The 20,908-nt window shown below is 35.3% G+C and overlaps 2 protein-coding genes across 4 annotated transcripts in view; one reads left to right on the forward strand and one right to left on the reverse strand.

The window, feature by feature from the left end:
• The window catches only part of LOC105219129 (uncharacterized), a 64,719-nt gene that overhangs the window by 27,497 nt on the left and 16,314 nt on the right, over nucleotides 1-20,908 (reverse strand). For 2 of the 3 annotated variants that reach the window (XM_054234504.1, XM_029044796.2), the window contains exons 2-3: nucleotides 10,932-11,753; nucleotides 4,488-7,210 (exon numbers count right to left, since the gene is read on the reverse strand). In XM_054234504.1, coding sequence (XP_054090479.1) covers nucleotides 4,488-7,210; nucleotides 10,932-11,612 — 3,404 coding nt within the window. In that variant the 5' untranslated portion in view covers nucleotides 11,613-11,753. Of the gene's footprint in view, nucleotides 1-4,487; nucleotides 7,211-10,931; nucleotides 11,780-20,908 lie in introns of those variants that run through there. The other variant, XM_054234505.1, reaches the window with a different exon arrangement.
• Nucleotides 13,938-18,025, forward strand: LOC128922545 (trigger factor-like). The gene is made up of 3 exons (XM_054233473.1): nucleotides 13,938-13,980; nucleotides 14,405-14,518; nucleotides 17,859-18,025. Exons 1-3 carry the CDS (start codon nucleotides 13,938-13,940, stop codon nucleotides 18,023-18,025), a joined length of 324 nt encoding a protein of 107 aa, XP_054089448.1.

The following is a 20,908-nucleotide window of genomic DNA, read 5'->3' on the forward strand; positions in this document are numbered from 1 at the left end:
CCGGAGGTACGGAGAAGATTTCCGCCCAGTATGCTCTGGACATCGGTCACTAGATTGGTCTCTACATGAGGATGCTCCGAGCATTAATCCTGTCGGCCAGCTTCTCAAGCTTTTCATATTCACGCAAGTGAAAGCAAAAAACCGTTCGTCCGTTCCGTTCACGTTAGTACTTCTACACATGATCCCATCATCCTCTCAACCTTTTAAAGGCACTCTCTCAATGCTTTTTATCCGGAGTTTACTAGCAGAGTTTTTTAACAGACCCAAAATTAAGGTCTAGAAAATTAATGACCAACATTTTATTCAATGTTCGTTTTGTTAAATCTTTTTGGCATATGTATACAAAGTAATTAATAAGTTTTTCAGCACATTTTGTCCAAGTTACGCGAGTGTCCATGTTATGAAGAAATTATTGTTTGTACTATATTATGTTGGTACATAACATTTTATCCAATTTGATATTTAGATATTTACAGATTTTACTGCACATATAAATATACCCGTGGAGTCATTCATGTTTGCACGTTTGGTACTCAGGTAACTCCTGCGGCAGCCAGATCGCAGGCCATTCGTATGTTAATTTTATTTTGTATTTCGTGTTTTATACTATGCGTTTTCTCTTTCGATTCTGCTTTTAAATTCGCTTTCGTTTTTGTGTTTATATTTTGCATACAAATAGTAGAATGTCTATAATGCATAGTTTTAAGCGGTGCTTTCGTTTGACTTAGTTATGGGTTTCCACCTAATAAGTACTAGCCAGTCGCTCGCTGAATATGAAAGCCAGTTAAAGACCCACAGACACATATATCTACATACATATAAATTTATGTATGTACATATGTAAATGTAAGTATAACAAATATGACTAATGCGAATATGTACGTATTTTTATGAACGAAAAGGCTACCGCAGCTAACAATAAATCTGTCGAAAACGATATTGCTTAGTCAAATAGATAGAGATTCGAACAATCGAAAAGTGAAAGATTTGCAAATTTCCCATATTACGACAACGCTGAATCATGTAATAGCCGCTTACAGCACCAGAACTTAATACCAAGAGAATGGAAAGAAAGCCAACTTTTGAATATCCCATTGAGATCATTTTTTAAATCCACCAAAAATAAGATTTCAATACATTTTTTGGCAATCCATATGTATAGTGGTTACATTGTTTCATAAAAATGGAAGAAAGTGAAAGTCATTTGTATATTTCCTTTCACTATTTTCCAATATGTAAACAAGTATATTTAATATATATTTTCTAACCGAGTGCGCGTCACAAGCCGCCGACCGATGGCAAGATTTACACACCCTTTTCATGTTTGCACCAGCCCTTTTTATAATAAACTTAAATGTTAATGTTTTAAATGTAAAATAATCGCTTATGAATGATTTACTAAACGAATATTTCTATCGAGTCGGCATTCAATGAAATGGTTATTTTGTACAGGCCAATTATAGGGTTCTGTCAGAACGACAAATTCAGTAACCTCTTCAGCCTCTTCGGTGGCTTTAACTTAACTTTTCTTCAGTTATTTAATCCATTTTTACATTTGGAACCAAACAATAGTAAAGTTCATGCCAAATTCTATATTATTCACGTTTTCACTTATGTCTCTATTGATAAGATGTAGACCAAGAATTAAGTATTTTGATGAAATCTTCGACTGTATTACTGGATATTAAACGTTGATAAAAAAGACATTTTGATTGAAAAGTGTTAACAATCCTGGGTAAAACGGTCGAGTTCAAGCCAGTTCTTCAATATAGCACAATTTAGGACTTTAATAACAGTACAGGACAGTGAGTTTAATATGTTGCGTCAAACTACAATAATAACATAAAATGCATACGCATGTAAGAAACTATACGAGATCTAGGGCCGAATCGAACCCTTCTACGCGAATTGAAAACAAATATTTTTCTTAGGGTCCAATTCGTAGTAGATCCGAATGTCTGTCTGACCGTCCGTCCGTCCGTGCAACGGATAACTTGAGTAAAAATTGAGATATCTTGACGAAACTTGGTACACATGTTCCTGGGGACCGTGAGAGGGTTGCTTTCGAAAATACTAATTTTTGGGCATTTAAATGAAAATACCTAACATATATTACGGCTAATAATTATTGTATACTTAACGATTAATATAAATAATAACTATTTAAATCGCGGTTTACGATATTATGGTATATTAAAACAACCGGTTTTCGAACCTTCAGTGGTAAATAAAGTGAATAAATACGTATCAACTGGCAAATAATATTTTTTTTTTCAATGGAAAACTAAAATCTTGCTGCTGCAGATCACAAAACATTTCTTCAAATACCTTAAAATTTTATATTTATTGTTTTAAGTTCTTATAAGTGATCTTGCACGGCGGTTATAAATGTCTCCGTCGGATTATTTTTTTTGGCAACATTTCAATCTGACCGTCCTCTTTTCCAATTGCGAAACGTCAAAACCTCCTCATCTCGACAAACTGTCAAAGTATAGGTGGTTTTGACGTTTGATATTGCGCTCTCACTTCCAGTGAGATAAGAGTTGTACATCTCTTTATCTCTGGTGGCACCTCATTGCATCATTTTCGATAACTCGGCTCTAACATATGTACATACATACATATGTATTTTCCTTGACTTTTGTTAACCGCAAACTTTATTTGCTACTTGGATAATGCAGAAAAAATCAGCTGGTACTGTTGCGATCGGTCAATCGCTTCATTTGTTACTATCAACATACGGCAAATTACCCAGCAAACCATATAAAATAAAAGTACAAAATAATTAACTACTTTTGGCAATAAAGTAACGCCCGATAGGAAATCGAGAAGTTGAGTCGAAATAATCGTTTTGCCACAATACGGATAGATATTTGAGTATACCTTTTCTAGCCTTTCCCATTTTTTCCGCAAACTTTTGCTTTGAACACCAATATTTTTATGCGAAAAATTGGGAACTATACGATTAAGAGTTAAGTACTCTAATGAGGTCAACATAATAATCACTCGTTATATGTAGCAAATCCACATTATCCATCGTCATCAAATATTATACATAATAATACTACATGTAGTATTATTATAATTGGTACAATTGTTTGGAGTCCAACTGACCAGTACTGTTCGCCTATCTTAACTTTGGTTTTGTGGGTTATTCAGTTTTTATTTGAAGAAAATCGGATTTCATTTTTTGCCTATCAACGTTGTGGTGATGAATCACCAATATTTTGTGAATATTATGAAAATGTATATATTTATATCAAGTAGGAGGCTGTTCATACGAGGAGACTTTTGTACCACCAATTCGTAAATTGTAAGAGGGGGTGACCTTGAGAAATCACGGAGAGTTACTCTTGTTTGGGTAACACGCTTTGTATTCTTGTTCGTACCAGTTGCTATCTAATTTGTAATCTTAATTTGACATTAAAATCACTTGAAATGAGGCTTAATGTCTTTAATGTCTTAAATTCTCTTCGGAAATCTTTTAAATTTCATATTCATTTCCATTTTTAAATTACGAAGAAAGAATTTTTCATATAGTAGAAATTTATATATGTACATACATATTTTAGATAACTATAAATCTACGTTCAGATCTACCTTATTAGGTTTTCATTATCACACAATAACTGCAAAAAAGAACAATAAACATTATAATATTTATTTGTTGTTGTTATTGTTATAGTAATATTTTGCAATATCAAAGAGATTATTCATATCTACTGATACTACATACATATGTATGTACATATGTATACAATCCCACGCTTATGTTAATCCATAAATATAAGGTATATTTTCCAAAAATAGGAAGTCGCTCTATACATACAACACATAAGTACATTTATAATTGTTTGTATACGCATGTTCATATGTGACTTTATTTATTTAACTGTGCGGTTGACAAAGTTTTTTTAGTCTTGATTTAGCTCCGGTTTCATCTTACCAAATATACAATGGGGACTTTTTTAGATATGTACATTTGTATTTAGACACAGAGAAAGAGAAAGTGTGAGTTGATGTGGTTAAGATGGCAAGCAACGACAGCAGCTCTTATCTGCGCATGAGCACGGCCTCATATGAACTTTGGGCAACTTAACACTCATATTCATTTTTCCACAAGCGGCATATACTATGTATGTATGTATCTGTATTACATATTGATACTGTTTGGCATATCTATGCTTGATCCTTTTGTAAAATTTTTAATTTGATAGATGAGTTGAATCATTTTTTAATTATCATACATATACATACATGTACACCTTGAAAAAATCGCACATGTCATGTTATTGTAAAAATATGATAAATAAACTATATATATAACTAAACTCGAACTATTTATGAACATACATATGTATTATATATATATATGTAGTTGTCAGTGGGCGTTTCTTGATAGCACAGATCAACTTCTTCTTGAGAATTTATTAGTGCCTTAAAACAGCGAAAATAATTATTGAAGCTAGGTGCATCTGTATACTAACCTTCTGATGATCGGAAGTGGTAAAGTAAAGCATCCATCGCTAACAACAGGCGGTGAAATACCTGGCATAGGAACCGTTGATATCACAGGCGAAAGAAGAGTTGTGCCTGGTGGTGGCGGCGCAGGTCCTACTATTGTGGGATGCGGAGAAGATGTTAACGCTGTCGTCGCACAACGATTCAACGGTAGCGCACTATAAGGTGGTGGAAAATGCCTATGCAACAAATCCGAAAGCATTGGACGTAATAGTGCCGACATTGTCGCTGGGATGGTCGTTGACGATGGACCCAATGTATGATGAGCACCGGGCTGTAAATGCAAAGTGGTTATACCTGGAATAGGTGCAGGGCACGGAGGCATGGAATGCCGATCGTGTGGACGGCGCAGCGGAGCGGATGTGTGGAATTGGTGCGGATGTGGATGCGGATAAGAGGCGGAAAACTGCTGATGTAAATGACGTCGTTCACGTCTATCACGCCGTCTTTGTACGCGAGACAAAATCGGTGAGACAGGAACCCGATCAAGTCGCAATTGCGTAGATAATATTTCATCAGTCTGACATTCGGTTGTGGTAAAAGACCGCGATTGTTCCGAAGTAATGGCAGACGTGCACGTAGTTTTCCGAGACACACCACTCACCTGAGATGGAAATAGTGTTGGCTTTCCCGATATTGTTAGAGGAACTGATATGCTTGTATTTGGATGCTGGGCATTCGTCTGCTCACTCTGCGTTGGAGCACTTATGCTAATTATATTGATGCTATCAGAAACACTAACTGTTTGAATTTCATTACCGTTGCAATCATTTTGGCCTGAACTTATATTTACAATATTATTATTCACCCTTTTCTCTACTTTGCATATTATATTAGGTACTGAACTCACTTCACTAACACTTCTATTAACAATAACACTATCCACAGTGTTGTGAGTGGTTGCACTCTTTTTAGATGCACTTTCGTTGTTATCTGGGTAAACATTGGAATAATTGCAATTGACCACACTTATGCCATTGTCTTTGACAGCACTTTTCGGTAGTACACCGATCTCAACATTTCGCGACGCAGTTTCTATGCCGACGACATTATTATTATTACAATTATTCGTTGAACAGTGAAATTTGTAGTTTTTGTTAGTTGTGCCGTTGCTGTTATTGTTTTGATCACTATTTTCCGAATTTACTTGTATTGTCAGGCTCGGCTGAGTCTTAATAGCCGATGTGTCCAACTCTGGTACCATTGTACTATTATTGCTCCTGTTGTAATTTGTAATGGCACCAACAACAACGACGTCATTTTTAATTTCTTGATTTTCCACACTATCGGAGCAATTACCGTTATTATTTTTCGTTTCATGCAGTAGATTGCTGTAGCGATCGTCGCTACTGACGTTACAACTTCTCGGACGATCATTACTGGTCAGACAACCTGTGGCTGCACATTCGGAGCTGCTTAGAAAAACACTACTCGTGCTGCTGGCGGGCAATACTTTAAAAATATTCGTTTGCTGCACTTGCAACTTCGTTGCGTTCGCCGCGGGTATGCTCAATCGCATGTTGTTCGGCGAGTCAATGATATCAGCGTTCGCAATGGTATTGACGTTCAAAAGTTCACAATCATGTCCGTTATTGGAATCACTGTCCTCACTACTCGCATCACTTTGACTACGGCTGCGGCAAAGCTGGCGCAGTTCAAAACTTTTACAACCGTCTCCAGCATCTATAGACGCGGCTGGTAGCGCACTTTCACTCGCTCGAAATTCAGCATACAGGCGCTCTAGTTCAGCCAGACATTTGTTCGGTGTAAGTGCATCTAACGGTGCTGTGTTTTCGGAACTTGGCCGTGTCACCCGTCTAACTTTTGTGCGCACACCCTTTAATGTCTTCTTCCAAATGACTGAATACGACGGCAAAGTAACGAACGACAAACGCGATCGACCCGTAACTGAATGTCTGTAGGAAGAGCACGACGCAGACTGAATGATCGCTTCGCCGTCAACCACCGGTGGCACAGCATAGAGTTCATTGTGGTCGCTTTCCAAGTGAGCACAGTTCATTCTCTCAGCTGTTATGGGTATGTCGCACCAAGCCGCAGCAAATATGTTTGCACTTCCATTGGATCTATCGCCGTTCATTCGTCTTCCATTGTGTGTGCAACCACCATTCATCGGTTCTGTGCTGAATCTGATATCAATGTTATTGTTATTGCGGTTCTGATGGTGTACGAAACCAGTGCGTAAACGTGAGGCTGGGGGAGAGTTTTTAATGCTACCTGTATAGAAAACAGGTTGACTGACCTCCTCTGCCTTGTGTGATATTCTCTTTGCTCTTTCCATTTCTTTTGTGTTATTATCCGTAACGCCTGCATTATTTGTAGCTAACGCCTGAATCACTGCAATTGATTGCGAACTGTTAGTGAGCTGTGATTGCATGTGCAGTCGTTTCCCCAATGTGTAATCATAATCACCATTATCTTTATTATTATTCTTGTTAATAGTTGTATGGTACTCTTCGGTTTGTTGTGATCGGCCATTCGCCGACCGCGTTTTTCTCAAATGCATCATTCTCTTCGACCCGGATTCGTCGTAGTTGTCATGTGATGAACAAACGAACTTATCTCTGCTATTCTCTAATTGCATGAACGACTCAGTACCAACATTTGTAGCCGTTGGTGTTGATAATCTACCGATTTCCAAGTTAGGTTCGCTCAATGAATGAGGGGCGCACTAAAATAAAAAAAATAAATAACGGTATATTACTAAATAAAAATGGGGTATAATTTTTGACAGGTACACATTTTTTTAAACACTTTGCAGCTTTGTCAAAACATTCGATGATTTTCAACTTTTGTAGAAAAAGAAGCAAAGAAATATAACATATTATGCCTGCATATTGGTAATAAACCACCAGACCAAGGACAATCATACAATAAATATCATGATATAAGAGAATTTCTTAATTTTTAGTAGCTGTTAGCTATAAGGATCATAGGGATAATATAATTGACAAGATTCTCGGAAAGAAAACGAAACATGGTAAAGTTAAGAAACGGAAATCTAGCATAAATTAGCAGGCAAACATCTGGGTGCTGTTTTTTGTTACTAAGTCATGTTATATCTTAAGAATTAATCAATATAATATTGAATAAATCGCTCCCCAGATCTTTTTACATATTGCATGGCAATGTATCACTGGTAATGCACGCCTATTTTTTTGATGGGCACCTGGGAGTAGATTTCTGTCATGATCACCGGTGATACACTGGCAGCCAATATCTTAAACTAAATGAAATGAATGACAATAACCAATGAATTGCAATAAAAACAATAAATTTATTAATATTTGCATGTATACCAGTATATTATCGTTTAAGTTCAATTTTCATTAATGCATCATTATTTAATGAAAATCTGATTTTTATTTCAACAATTAAAACTATTAGAAATAAGAAAATAAAGCAAATGCGCAACGCATGCTTGATTTACATATTCATTCAACAGCTGTTTTTAAAACTAACAGCAGCTAATTGTTGGCAACTCTCTGCATTGAGGCGATCAGCTGACGCTCTTGATATTTTTCTTTGGCAAACGAGTACTGATTTTTCGAGTGTTGCCTACTTTTAGGCTTATTTATAGTACCATGGTTCGCAAACTGTTCTCTTGTACTCCTTACATTGGCAATACTGAGCTATAGTGAAACCAGATAGAATTTGCAGTAATCTCCTTATAGTTTCTTTAGTAAAAGTTGTACTTTATTTACTTATAAATTAAACTATTTTTATTATAAAATGTGGGTAATAGTTATAGTGTAGCCTTTATTTTTAATAACACACTCATTGAATCGTTCTAATTGACCTTTGAGGATCTGGTAGGAAGCATCATTGTGTGAGAATCGCTAATAGCAAAACTGATTGAGTTGTTGGCACAATTCCGATTACTATGGCGCCGCGATCTAATTACACCGTTGGAAAGAGGACGTCCTCCCGATTCGAAAATATATAGGGTTATAGGTACCGCAAGCCTAGTTTTCGAGATATTCCGCTTTAAAGAAAAAAATCAAAATTTTCAACTAGCTATTTCACACAATTTAATACACTTTAACACATTTTACGCACTTTTTTCACCTCAAATATATTAAATAAAACTGTAGGCGTTGCATTAAATGTACATTTTATTTGTATTATATAATTTTAAAGTCAGAATTATATGTTTCAAAAATCACTTTTCACTCTCAAATTTATGTGTTTACAATTATGCGGAAAACGAGCGCTGCCACATTGAAGATACCGCATATGTATGACGAATTTCGCACACATTCCTCAATTTGTGAAAATTCCTCTTTTTTTGCCAAAATTCCTCTTCTTTTTATTTGAGGCTCTTGTTGTCTTTCCACGAATTGAATAAATTCCGACCGTTTCAAAAATTTTCAAACAAATGAGCAAGCCTTGTTATTTTTTCAAGAAATAAATTTAATCCCATCAAGGGATTCAGATTGATGAAACGTTTTTAACAAAACGTAAATACAATCGGGGCCGTTTAACTGAGCAAATGACCATAACTGTATTGGGAATTTTGTGTAAGACAAAGACAAAATTTGCCGCTTTTCCCGGGTGAACGGGAAAAGCAAAACAGATTTGTGGCCTTACATGAAAAAATTTGTCCATCCTGATACTTCCCGCATCTGTACTGATGGTGGAAAGCAGTATCATGGAATAAAAAAAAAATTTAGCGCGCACACGTCTTGTTTAACCACCAATCATAGCATTGGTGAGTACGTTGAGGAAGGTAATCCCGATAATACAATCAACGATTTGGAATGTCAAAATCGTTAGTTAAAAAATGCGATTAAGAGTCGTCGGAGCGCAAAACTTCTCCATCAATATATGGCTCTCTTCGACTACAGGCAAAATTTTTTAGAGAAGCATTATCGGGGTGACCTAGGATCACAGATAATGGAAATGCTCTTGGACATAAAAAAGTTTATCCGGGCTATGTGGATGGAACTCTACACGTAGAAATGGAGTTAAACAAATTTAGATGCCCCTGCTGTAGAGTCCGAAGATTTGGGTGATATTGTACCCCCACAAAAACTCTCTCGCCCAATGACAATTCAGGAGCTAATTGATGATGAGCTATCGGATGAGGATAATGACGAAACACCCCAAATTGACGATCCTGAATTTAATATAAGGGACTATCGCTAATCGCATAATTTTTTAAATTTAATAAGTTAAATACCTGTGTTATATCGATGAGGGTAATTGTTTTAAAGCGCGGCCGAAGGCCTGCGAAAGCATGATACTGCTTTCCACCATCAGTACAGATGCGGGAAGTATCAGGATGGACAAATTTTTTAATGTAAGGCCACAAATCTGTTTTGCTTTTCCCGTTCACCCGGAAAAAGCGGCAAATTTTGTCTTCCTTACACAAAATTCCCAATACAGTTATGGTCATTTCCTCAGTTAGACGGCCCCGATTGTATTTACGTTTTGTTAAAAACGTTTCATCAATCTGGACCGTCTTTCCTTCCCCACCGAGACAAATCCCCTTGATGGGATTAAATTTATTTCTTGAAAAAATAACAAGGCTTGCTCATTTGTTTGAACTAGACTTCCAAATGAGGTAAACATTGAAAAATTCGCAAGTTTGGCAGAGGAAGACGGTATTTTTAATTATATAATATTTTTTAATATTATTACAGCAACTTCCCTGAGATAACTTATTATTTTAATATAATATTACTTCCCACGATTTCAAAAAAGTGGAAAGAATTGTTATCTTATATTTGATGCAAAAAAAGTACTACGCCAAATAATTACGATTTCCAAATAAATAAAACGCAGTCATTGAAAAAACTATCATCTATGGTTTCTAACATGTGGCAACGCTCGGTTTCCACATAATTGTAAACACAGAAAACTCTTAAGCTGTTAGTGTGCTAAGTTATTTTTAAAATAAGTAATTTTTCCTTAAAAAATCTTAATTAAATGCAAAATTTGTATTAAATTCAATGTTAAAAGTGTAATTATCAATATGTGAAGTGAAAAATATGGGAAAATTGCGTTTAAGTGTGTGAAATAACATGTGCAACTCATAGAAAATATTGGAATTTTAAACATGAATATATATATATGAAAACTATAAGTCCAACCAAGAATATTTATATATATTCCAGCTCTGGAGAGCCTCCTCTTTCACCCGATACCCCATTTATACCGATCGGAGTTGTCAAACCCCGACCGCCAAAGTAATCGGAATCGTGCCGAGTTGTTCACCTCAAATCCCTGATTTTTGACCCAAGCGGCAGAAATACATTTTTTTTATTAAATATGTATAAGTTACATATTTTTTACAAAGCAAATTTGTTTTACTCACTTTGACTATATTTTTTAGTTCAGAATCCTTGTAAAACGATATTAAATAATTTACAGAGAGTTCTTTAACTTACTGCTTTTTCCATTGGATCATCCAAATTAGTTTTACATCTCCGCTTCTCGATCGCGTCAGTGTTGAGCGTCGTTAGCGCATCTGTCCTATCGGTCTTGAGGCTTGGGCTATAAGCATCAGTTCCTGATCGATCTGTTGTGACCGAAACTTTCGCGTAGAGAGATTCGTATGAAGGCGGCTCGGTTAAGTTGGTCGATGGAGTCCAAGTTTTGTTTAGGCCAGGAATGGGTCCATAAAATGGATATGAGAAGCGGAAACTATGATCTCTCAATGAGTCCGCCATTTTGTCATTTGAGCTAAGCTTTATAGAATAGCATTCATGACTGCCACTTGCATCATTGTTGTTCCTATTCTTGTAAAAAATATTGGAAAAAGGCACATACGGTGTTGATTGCATGGTGTTAGCTACATTTTCTGGCAATGATGATTTTGTTATCGCAATAGGCGGGCACAATTGGTATTCTTCACCAAAGCTCGTTGTGGTGGTGAGTGGTTGATAGGAGATTCTATGATCACTACTACTATTGGATTTACGTAGTCGCTTTGCTGAATCCCGTCCATCATCTTCATCCGAGGAACTATCGGTACATGAACGTTCATATGGCGTCCACAACATAGATGAGAGCGCCTCCTCAACGTCAGGTGGTCTTCGTTGATGCTGAAAAGTTCGATCTGTGCTCATAATGTCGTATCTTTAGTTGAATGATATAATTGCTTTGAAATAGCATTTCATTGATATAAATAGTTGTATTCAGTGTTAGGGTTCATTTTTATATTAGCGGGTAATCCACTGTAGATAATTCGAAGCACTCTATCGAATATCCTATAAATACACAAAAAGCATAATGTACATAAAAATATCCTAATACACATAAGATGGTTATCTAGTATACACGTATAATTTCTGTACACAGTTATGGACTAAATAATAGGAAATAATATTTAATTAAATTACTTCAACTATTTTTTATTCACTCATTACAAATAATACATGTCATCTACTTCTGGCGCAAGTCTGACAGTGCATATATTCCAGTAACCCAACATTTGAGATCCCCCATATTATTCCTTTAGCCAGTCTAACGACCCGAGTTCTTTACATGCAAATTACAAAAACAGGTTTATTTCCTAAAACAATAACAAATACATATTTAGGAAGAAGAAGACGGAAAGTGGGTGAAAAGTTTAAATACCAACTTCTTTCGCCAGCTATAAATTTTATAAAACTTGTTCACAAGTGAATAAACTTGAAAACTTTGGAGACATCCGTACGCCGAACTGAAATAAATCTTGAAATGGAGTGTACACAACGAAACGATTCGCTGCTTTTATTTCATCGAACACGGCAAGTTTAGCACTTGCCTTCCTCCTTTGAGAACTTGGAAGAGCAGGGAGCTGCGAATGCTCTAATGCTCTCATTGCCACTTTACGCTCGTACTGCATGGACAAGCTTGGTGTAAACTCCAAAGATAGATGTGTAAATTTAAGCAATCTCACAAATTCCTATTAAACCATTTAGAATGGAATACACAACGATGGCAAACAAAAAGTGTGAACGCACAATATCAGTGCGCCAATTATTCCTTTATACATATTATATGACATAAATGGTATAAAGTCCAATAAAAGTTTGAAACCGAAAATATTAGGTATATGGGAGCTCATGAAACATGGGGCCGATTTCGACGATTTTTAAAAGGGCGATACCACACTATAAATGCAGTATTTGTGCAAAGTTCTGTTCCGATATCTTCACTAGTGCTTACTTCATATATTGTAAAGTAAATGATTCAGATCGAATTGAAAGTTCTGGTATATGTAAAATAGGCGTTGTTATGAACAAATTTGCACCATTTTCCAAGAATATCATTGGTCAATCCAAAAAAATTTCAAGGCGACACGCCAATCAAAAACAAACCTGAGGTATTAAATGGCAACATATTTGCCTTATTAAGCAAAGATTCGGACGACGATGCGAAGGATACCACAACAGTCGCGAATGCTAAACCGTAGCTCAAATGCACTTGTTGCTAAATTAAGTGAAATTGTAGGTACTAATAATTTTCATATATTGCCTTTGAAAAATATAGGTAAAACTAAAATACAGTCGTACACTGAGAAAAGTTTCATGGACATAGTTAAATATTTGTCAAACAAAAACAATAACTATTATTCTTATCAACTGAAGAGTTCTAAAGGCCTAGTTGTTGTAATTAAAGGTATTGTGTCTTCCGTAGATTCTAGCGAAGTCAAAGAAGCTCTTGAAGAATGTGGCTTTGGAGTTAAAACTGTTTTAAACATCTTTAACAGAAATAAAGTACCACAACCCATGTTTAGAAATGAACTGATGGCGAATTCTAACCAGCTTACAAAGAACGAAGTGCATCCAATATACAATGTAAAATATTTGCTGCACCGTAGAATAACCGTTGAAGAACTACACAAAAGAAATGGTCTAGTACAATGCACCAATTGCCAAGAATATGGGCATACCAAATCCTATTGCACTCTACGCAGTGTTTGTGTGGTATGAGGAGATTTACATTCCACCTCCAACTGTCCGTCTGACAACTTTTTTTCATTTTATTTATTTTATTCTGAACCAACAACATCTCAAAAATATTGTGTTAAAGTTTTAGGTCATTCGGAGAAAAACTAACGAAGATATAGCAGGTTGAATAACGGTACCTCCAACTACCTGCGCTGAGTGTACAAAACTTTGAATCGATTTTCCCAAATATGTCATTTTTAAAGTCGGTGACCAGCCTACAAAAAAAACTACTGCATCGATCGTCCCAAATCGACCCAAAAATTATAATTACTAACAATTTTACAATAACAAATAGGTCGATTTTTTCGTCTAAAATCGTCATTTTGAATTGAAAATGGTACCAAAAATTGAAAAATGAAAAAAAACTCGACGTCAATTGAAAGCATTTTGATTTTTTGGTTTCGGATGATCCAGCGATGTTGTAGGCTGGTCACCGCACGAACACTTCTTTTCGAGATGCCTGCAGATGTCAATCCGTTACTCCTCGCTATAATAATAAGTAAAATAAACCTACAGCAATAATTTTTTCTAAAAAAATTCATGAAAAAAGGTCTTTTTTCGACGAAACAAAACGAATAAAAAAATGTGTATTTGAGTTTAAGAAAAAATGGAATAAGGCCCATAGAAGGGAAGATTTCTATCTGATATTAATAAAAATTGGCTACAATCAATTGGGTCAATTGGGTTTCCACTAGCAACCTATAGTCAGTACAAAAATGCAAAAATTTCGAGTTTTTTCACGTAAAACAGCAAAACTTTTTGTAAAGTTGTATCCGTGGTACAACATACCCCCGACTTTGCACAAATACTTTATACACGGACCTTAAATTATTGATAACGCACTTTTGCCTATTGGCCAATTATCAGAAGAAGCACAAGAAGCTCGCAATAAAGATTATAAAAGAACTTGCAAAATTTACCAGAAGAGGCTGTCGATTTAATTATACGTGATGAGTATGGAAATAGCGATGATGATAGTGAAGATGTTGATGATGATGATGATGCTGTCGACGATGACGATGATGATCTTAGTGAAGGTGACAAGTATTACAATGAAAGTTTAGATAAAGATGACATCGATATTAAATAAGAACTTTTTGGAATTGCTTAAATTCTATAGTCAAATCTAGTAAACCATTATTTTAATATTACAGCTGCATCCAAATCTTCTTGAAAACTATTTGTTGTGACTAACTGGAGTTGAATAAAATATAAAATAATCAAAAATTATAAAAATAAAGCTTCAGTTAATTAATCTGAGAAATTAGCTCCATTGGCACCACTGTGCGTCGTAACCAAATGTTACATACACCCCGTAATGACATTAAGGATATCACAGACCATATTCCAAAATCTAGTAATATTAAAAATAATACTGTACAAGGGAGCTATGCCAATGTTGTAAAAGGAAACAATGTACAAATGTAACCACCGCAAAATTCCCCAAATGGTGGTATTGCAGCTATGATTATAAATCTTACGCAATGTATGATACAATTTCTGTCTACAATGGAAAACATGATCGAAGATTTAATAAAATCGCAAAACCAAATGCTGCAAACTTTATTAAGTAAAAAATGAGCATACTAAACATTTGTATATGGAATGCTAACGGTGTTAACCAACATAAACTAGAGATTATTTGATTTCTGTCTGAAAAAAATATAGATGTAATGCTAATATCAGAAACTCATCTGAACTCTCACAATATACTCGGATTTAGACACTATGTTACAAATTACCCGGAGGGAAAAGCGCACGGTGGAACGGACGGATTGGTTAGAAATCGGCTTAACCACTATGCTCTAGAATATCATGCTACAGCCCAGTTACAAGCTACAACAATATCATTAAAATATCAGAGTTGTGATTTAAATCTAACGGCTATATACTGCCCACCTCGTTTTAAAATTGCAGATAGTGTATTTAAAGACTTTTTTGGAACGCTAGGTCATAGATTTCTAGCAGGTGGAGATTACAATGCAAAACACATTAACTGGGACTCACGTCTAATTAACCCTAAAGGAAGACAGCTGCATAACACAATTATGAATAAGCACAATAATCTTGATATAATATCTCCTGGCAAGCCGACATATTGGCCCAGAGATCGTAACAAAATACCAGATCTACTTGATTTCGCAGTAATCAAAAATATAGATACATAGATCGCTTGTGGCAGCTGATACTTGTACAGACTTATCTTCTGATCATTCACCTGTACTAATAAAGTTGTGTGAACAACCCATATTCGTTGATCGAAAAGTGGGTCTAACATCTTATAAAACGAACTGGTTAAAATATAAGAAATACGTGAGTAGCCACATTAATAGTGAGTACAAAATAAATACAGGAAGAGATATTGACGAAAGCATAAGAGAACTCAATGATATAATAACTAACGCAGCTGTCTTAGCGACACCAAACAGAAACTATAAGCCACTCGGTCTGCAAAAAATCACTAATAGAGAAATAGAAAGCTTGCAAATTAAAAAAGAATTGCTAGACGAGAATGGAAGATAAATCGCTGCCCTTCCACTCAGCTTCAATTGAAATCTCCTGTACGAAAATTTAAGAAAGCGCTTAAACGCGAGGAAGAATTTAACAAAGAAATATACATATATAAAGAAGCTATGTCCAAACTCAAGAAAGCAAAATTCCCTTTGGAAATCCCAAAAGTCCATGAAGCCTCCAGTCGACGGCACGAAGTGACGAGGAAAAGGATAATTGTTTTGCAAATCACCTGGAATCACCTAATTGCCCAAAGAACAACTTAAGTTCAAAAAAATTTCAAGGCGACACGCCAATCAAAAACAAACCTGAGGTATTAAATGGCAACATATTTGCCTTATTAAGCAAAGATTCGGACGACGATGCGAAGGATACCACAACAGTCGCGAATGCTAAACCGTAGCTCAAATGCACTTGTTGCTAAATTAAGTGAAATTGTAGGTACTAATAATTTTCATATATTGCCTTTGAAAAATATAGGTAAAACTAAAATACAGTCGTACACTGAGAAAAGTTTCATGGACATAGTTAAATATTTGTCAAACAAAAACAATAACTATTATTCTTATCAACTGAAGAGTTCTAAAGGCCTAGTTGTTGTAATTAAAGGTATTGTGTCTTCCGTAGATTCTAGCGAAGTCAAAGAAGCTCTTGAAGAATGTGGCTTTGGAGTTAAAACTGTTTTAAACATCTTTAACAGAAATAAAGTACCACAACCCATGTTTAGAAATGAACTGATGGCGAATTCTAACCAGCTTACAAAGAACGAAGTGCATCCAATATACAATGTAAAATATTTGCTGCACCGTAGAATAACCGTTGAAGAACTACACAAAAGAAATGGTCTAGTACAATGCACCAATTGCCAAGAATATGGGCATACCAAATCCTATTGCACTCTACGCAGTGTTTGTGTGGTATGAGGAGATTTACATTCCACCTCCAACTGTCCGTCTGACAACTTTTTTTCATTTTATTTATTTTATTCTGAACCAACAACATCTCAAAAATATTGTGTTAAAGTTTTAGGTCATTCGGAGAAAAACTAACGAAGATATAGCAGGTTGAATAACGGTACCTCCAACTACCTGCGCTGAGTGTACAAAACTTTGAATCGATTTTCCCAAATATGTCATTTTTAAAGTCGGTGACCAGCCTACAAAAAAAAACTACTGCATCGATCGTCCCAAATCGACCCAAAAATTATAATTACTAACAATTTTACAATAACAAATAGGTCGATTTTTTCGTCTAAAATCGTCATTTTGAATTGAAAATGGTACCAAAAATTGAAAAATTGAAAAAAAACTCGACGTCAATTGAAAGCATTTTGATTTTTTGGTTTCGGATGATCCAGCGATGTTGTAGGCTGGTCACCGCACGAACACTTCTTTTCGAGATGCCTGCAGATGTCAATCCGTTACTCCTCGCTATAATAATAAGTAAAATAAACCTACAGCAATAATTTTTTCTAAAAAAATTCATGAAAAAAGGTCTTTTTTCGACGAAACAAAACGAATAAAAAAATGTGTATTTGAGTTTAAGAAAAAATGGAATAAGGCCCATAGAAGGGAAGATTTCTATCTGATATTAATAAAAATTGGCTACAATCAATTGGGTCAATTGGGTTTCCACTAGCAACCTATAGTCAGTACAAAAATGCAAAAATTTCGAGTTTTTTCACGTAAAACAGCAAAACTTTTTGTAAAGTTGTATCCGTGGTACAACATACCCCCGACTTTGCACAAATACTTTATACACGGACCTTAAATTATTGATAACGCACTTTTGCCTATTGGCCAATTATCAGAAGAAGCACAAGAAGCTCGCAATAAAGATTATAAAAGAACTTGCAAAATTTACCAGAAGAGGCTGTCGATTTAATTATACGTGATGAGTATGGAAATAGCGATGATGATAGTGAAGATGTTGATGATGATGATGATGCTGTCGACGATGACGATGATGATCTTAGTGAAGGTGACAAGTATTACAATGAAAGTTTAGATAAAGATGACATCGATATTAAATAAGAACTTTTTGGAATTGCTTAAATTCTATAGTCAAATCTAGTAAACCATTATTTTAATATTACAGCTGCATCCAAATCTTCTTGAAAACTATTTGTTGTGACTAACTGGAGTTGAATAAAATATAAAATAATCAAAAATTATAAAAATAAAGCTTCAGTTAATTAATCTGAGAAATTAGCTCCATTGGCACCACTGTGCGTCGTAACCAAATGTTACATACACCCCGTAATGACATTAAGGATATCACAGACCATATTCCAAAATCTAGTAATATTAAAAATAATACTGTACAAGGGAGCTATGCCAATGTTGTAAAAGGAAACAATGTACAAATGTAACCACCGCAAAATTCCCCAAATGGTGGTATTGCAGCTATGATTATAAATCTTACGCAATGTATGATACAATTTCTGTCTACAATGGAAAACATGATCGAAGATTTAATAAAATCGCAAAACCAAATGCTGCAAACTTTATTAAGTAAAAAATGAGCATACTAAACATTTGTATATGGAATGCTAACGGTGTTAACCAACATAAACTAGAGATTATTTGATTTCTGTCTGAAAAAAATATAGATGTAATGCTAATATCAGAAACTCATCTGAACTCTCACAATATACTCGGATTTAGACACTATGTTACAAATTACCCGGAGGGAAAAGCGCACGGTGGAACGGACGGATTGGTTAGAAATCGGCTTAACCACTATGCTCTAGAATATCATGCTACAGCCCAGTTACAAGCTACAACAATATCATTAAAATATCAGAGTTGTGATTTAAATCTAACGGCTATATACTGCCCACCTCGTTTTAAAATTGCAGATAGTGTATTTAAAGACTTTTTTGGAACGCTAGGTCATAGATTTCTAGCAGGTGGAGATTACAATGCAAAACACATTAACTGGGACTCACGTCTAATTAACCCTAAAGGAAGACAGCTGCATAACACAATTATGAATAAGCACAATAATCTTGATATAATATCTCCTGGCAAGCCGACATATTGGCCCAGAGATCGTAACAAAATACCAGATCTACTTGATTTCGCAGTAATCAAAAATATAGATACATAGATCGCTTGTGGCAGCTGATACTTGTACAGACTTATCTTCTGATCATTCACCTGTACTAATAAAGTTGTGTGAACAACCCATATTCGTTGATCGAAAAGTGGGTCTAACATCTTATAAAACGAACTGGTTAAAATATAAGAAATACGTGAGTAGCCACATTAATAGTGAGTACAAAATAAATACAGGAAGAGATATTGACGAAAGCATAAGAGAACTCAATGATATAATAACTAACGCAGCTGTCTTAGCGACACCAAACAGAAACTATAAGCCACTCGGTCTGCAAAAAATCACTAATAGAGAAATAGAAAGCTTGCAAATTAAAAAAGAATTGCTAGACGAGAATGGAAGATAAATCGCTGCCCTTCCACTCAGCTTCAATTGAAATCTCCTGTACGAAAATTTAAGAAAGCGCTTAAACGCGAGGAAGAATTTAACAAAGAAATATACATATATAAAGAAGCTATGTCCAAACTCAAGAAAGCAAAATTCCCTTTGGAAATCCCAAAAGTCCATGAAGCCTCCAGTCGACGGCACGAAGTGACGAGGAAAAGGATAATTGTTTTGCAAATCACCTGGAATCACCTAATTGCCCAAAGAACAACTTAAGTTGTCAATCTTACCTAACACAGTAATTGCATCATAAAAGAACTAAATCAAAAAAAGTCGCCAGGACATGATAATATCACCCCAAAAATGCTAATTGAGTTACCAAATATTGCTGTAGAGGTGCTCTCTTTGCTCTTTAATGCGATTTTTAGTTTTGGATACTATCCGATTTCATGGAAAAAGTCGCAGATTATCCTGACAGATAAACCTGGGAAAGACCTGACACTGCCGTTTTCATACAGACCAATCAGTCTTCTATCCTGTATTTCTAAAATATTTGAAAAGGTGTTACTATCCTTTCCTCCATGAAAATAATGTAATACCAGCGCACCAATTCGGGTTTCGTGCAAAACATAACACAATAGAGCAAGTAAATAGAATAACTAACGAAATAAGAAAAGCATTTGAGCACAGAGAGCTATATTTCTAGACGTAGCACAGGCATTTGATAAGATGTGGCATGAAATGCTTTTAGTAAAATAACTTACATACATGAAGATAAGAGCTGCAAATTTAAATTGGCTTATAAATAAAAACTCTAAACTTAGCCTAGACAACAAAGTGTTTTTATACAATGCGTACAATCCTGTAATCAATCACGTCTAAAAAAAAGGGATATGCCTGCATACTAAAGAGCAACGTTTCACCAAAACAACTCAATCACCTGGTTGAGCTTGTCTAGTTTTAAGTTTTTATAACCTATTGTTAGGCTTTAAAGAGCAGATTCAGTAAATAAATAAATATTGAAAAAAATCATATCAGGAAAATGTTATGAACCGAATTTCATTGAAATTGGTCGAGTAGTTTCAGGGATATGGTTTTTACCCATTAGTGGGCGGAGCCACGCCCATTTAAAATTTGGTATACCAATTTGAGTGCAGCTTTTCTGTACCATCTTTACCATGAAATTTAAGGTTTCTGGTGTTTTTCCTTACTCAATTAAAGTTGTTATAGTAGTTTTCAACATATCCTTTGTATGGGAAGTGGGCGTGGTTATAATCCGATTTCTTCCATTTTTGGACTATATAAGGAAGTGGCTAAAAGAAACGACTCTAGAGAGTTTGGTTGATATAGATTTAGCAGTTTACGAGATATGTACATAAAACTTAATAGGGGGCGGAGCCACGCTCACTTTTCAAAAAAAAAATTACATCCAGATATGCCTAGTGCGATCCTTTATACCAAGCTTCCGGTTT

The sequence above is a fragment of the Zeugodacus cucurbitae genome, chromosome 6 (assembly GCF_028554725.1).
Source record: "Zeugodacus cucurbitae isolate PBARC_wt_2022May chromosome 6, idZeuCucr1.2, whole genome shotgun sequence".
NCBI classification, from domain to species: domain Eukaryota; kingdom Metazoa; phylum Arthropoda; class Insecta; order Diptera; family Tephritidae; genus Zeugodacus; species Zeugodacus cucurbitae.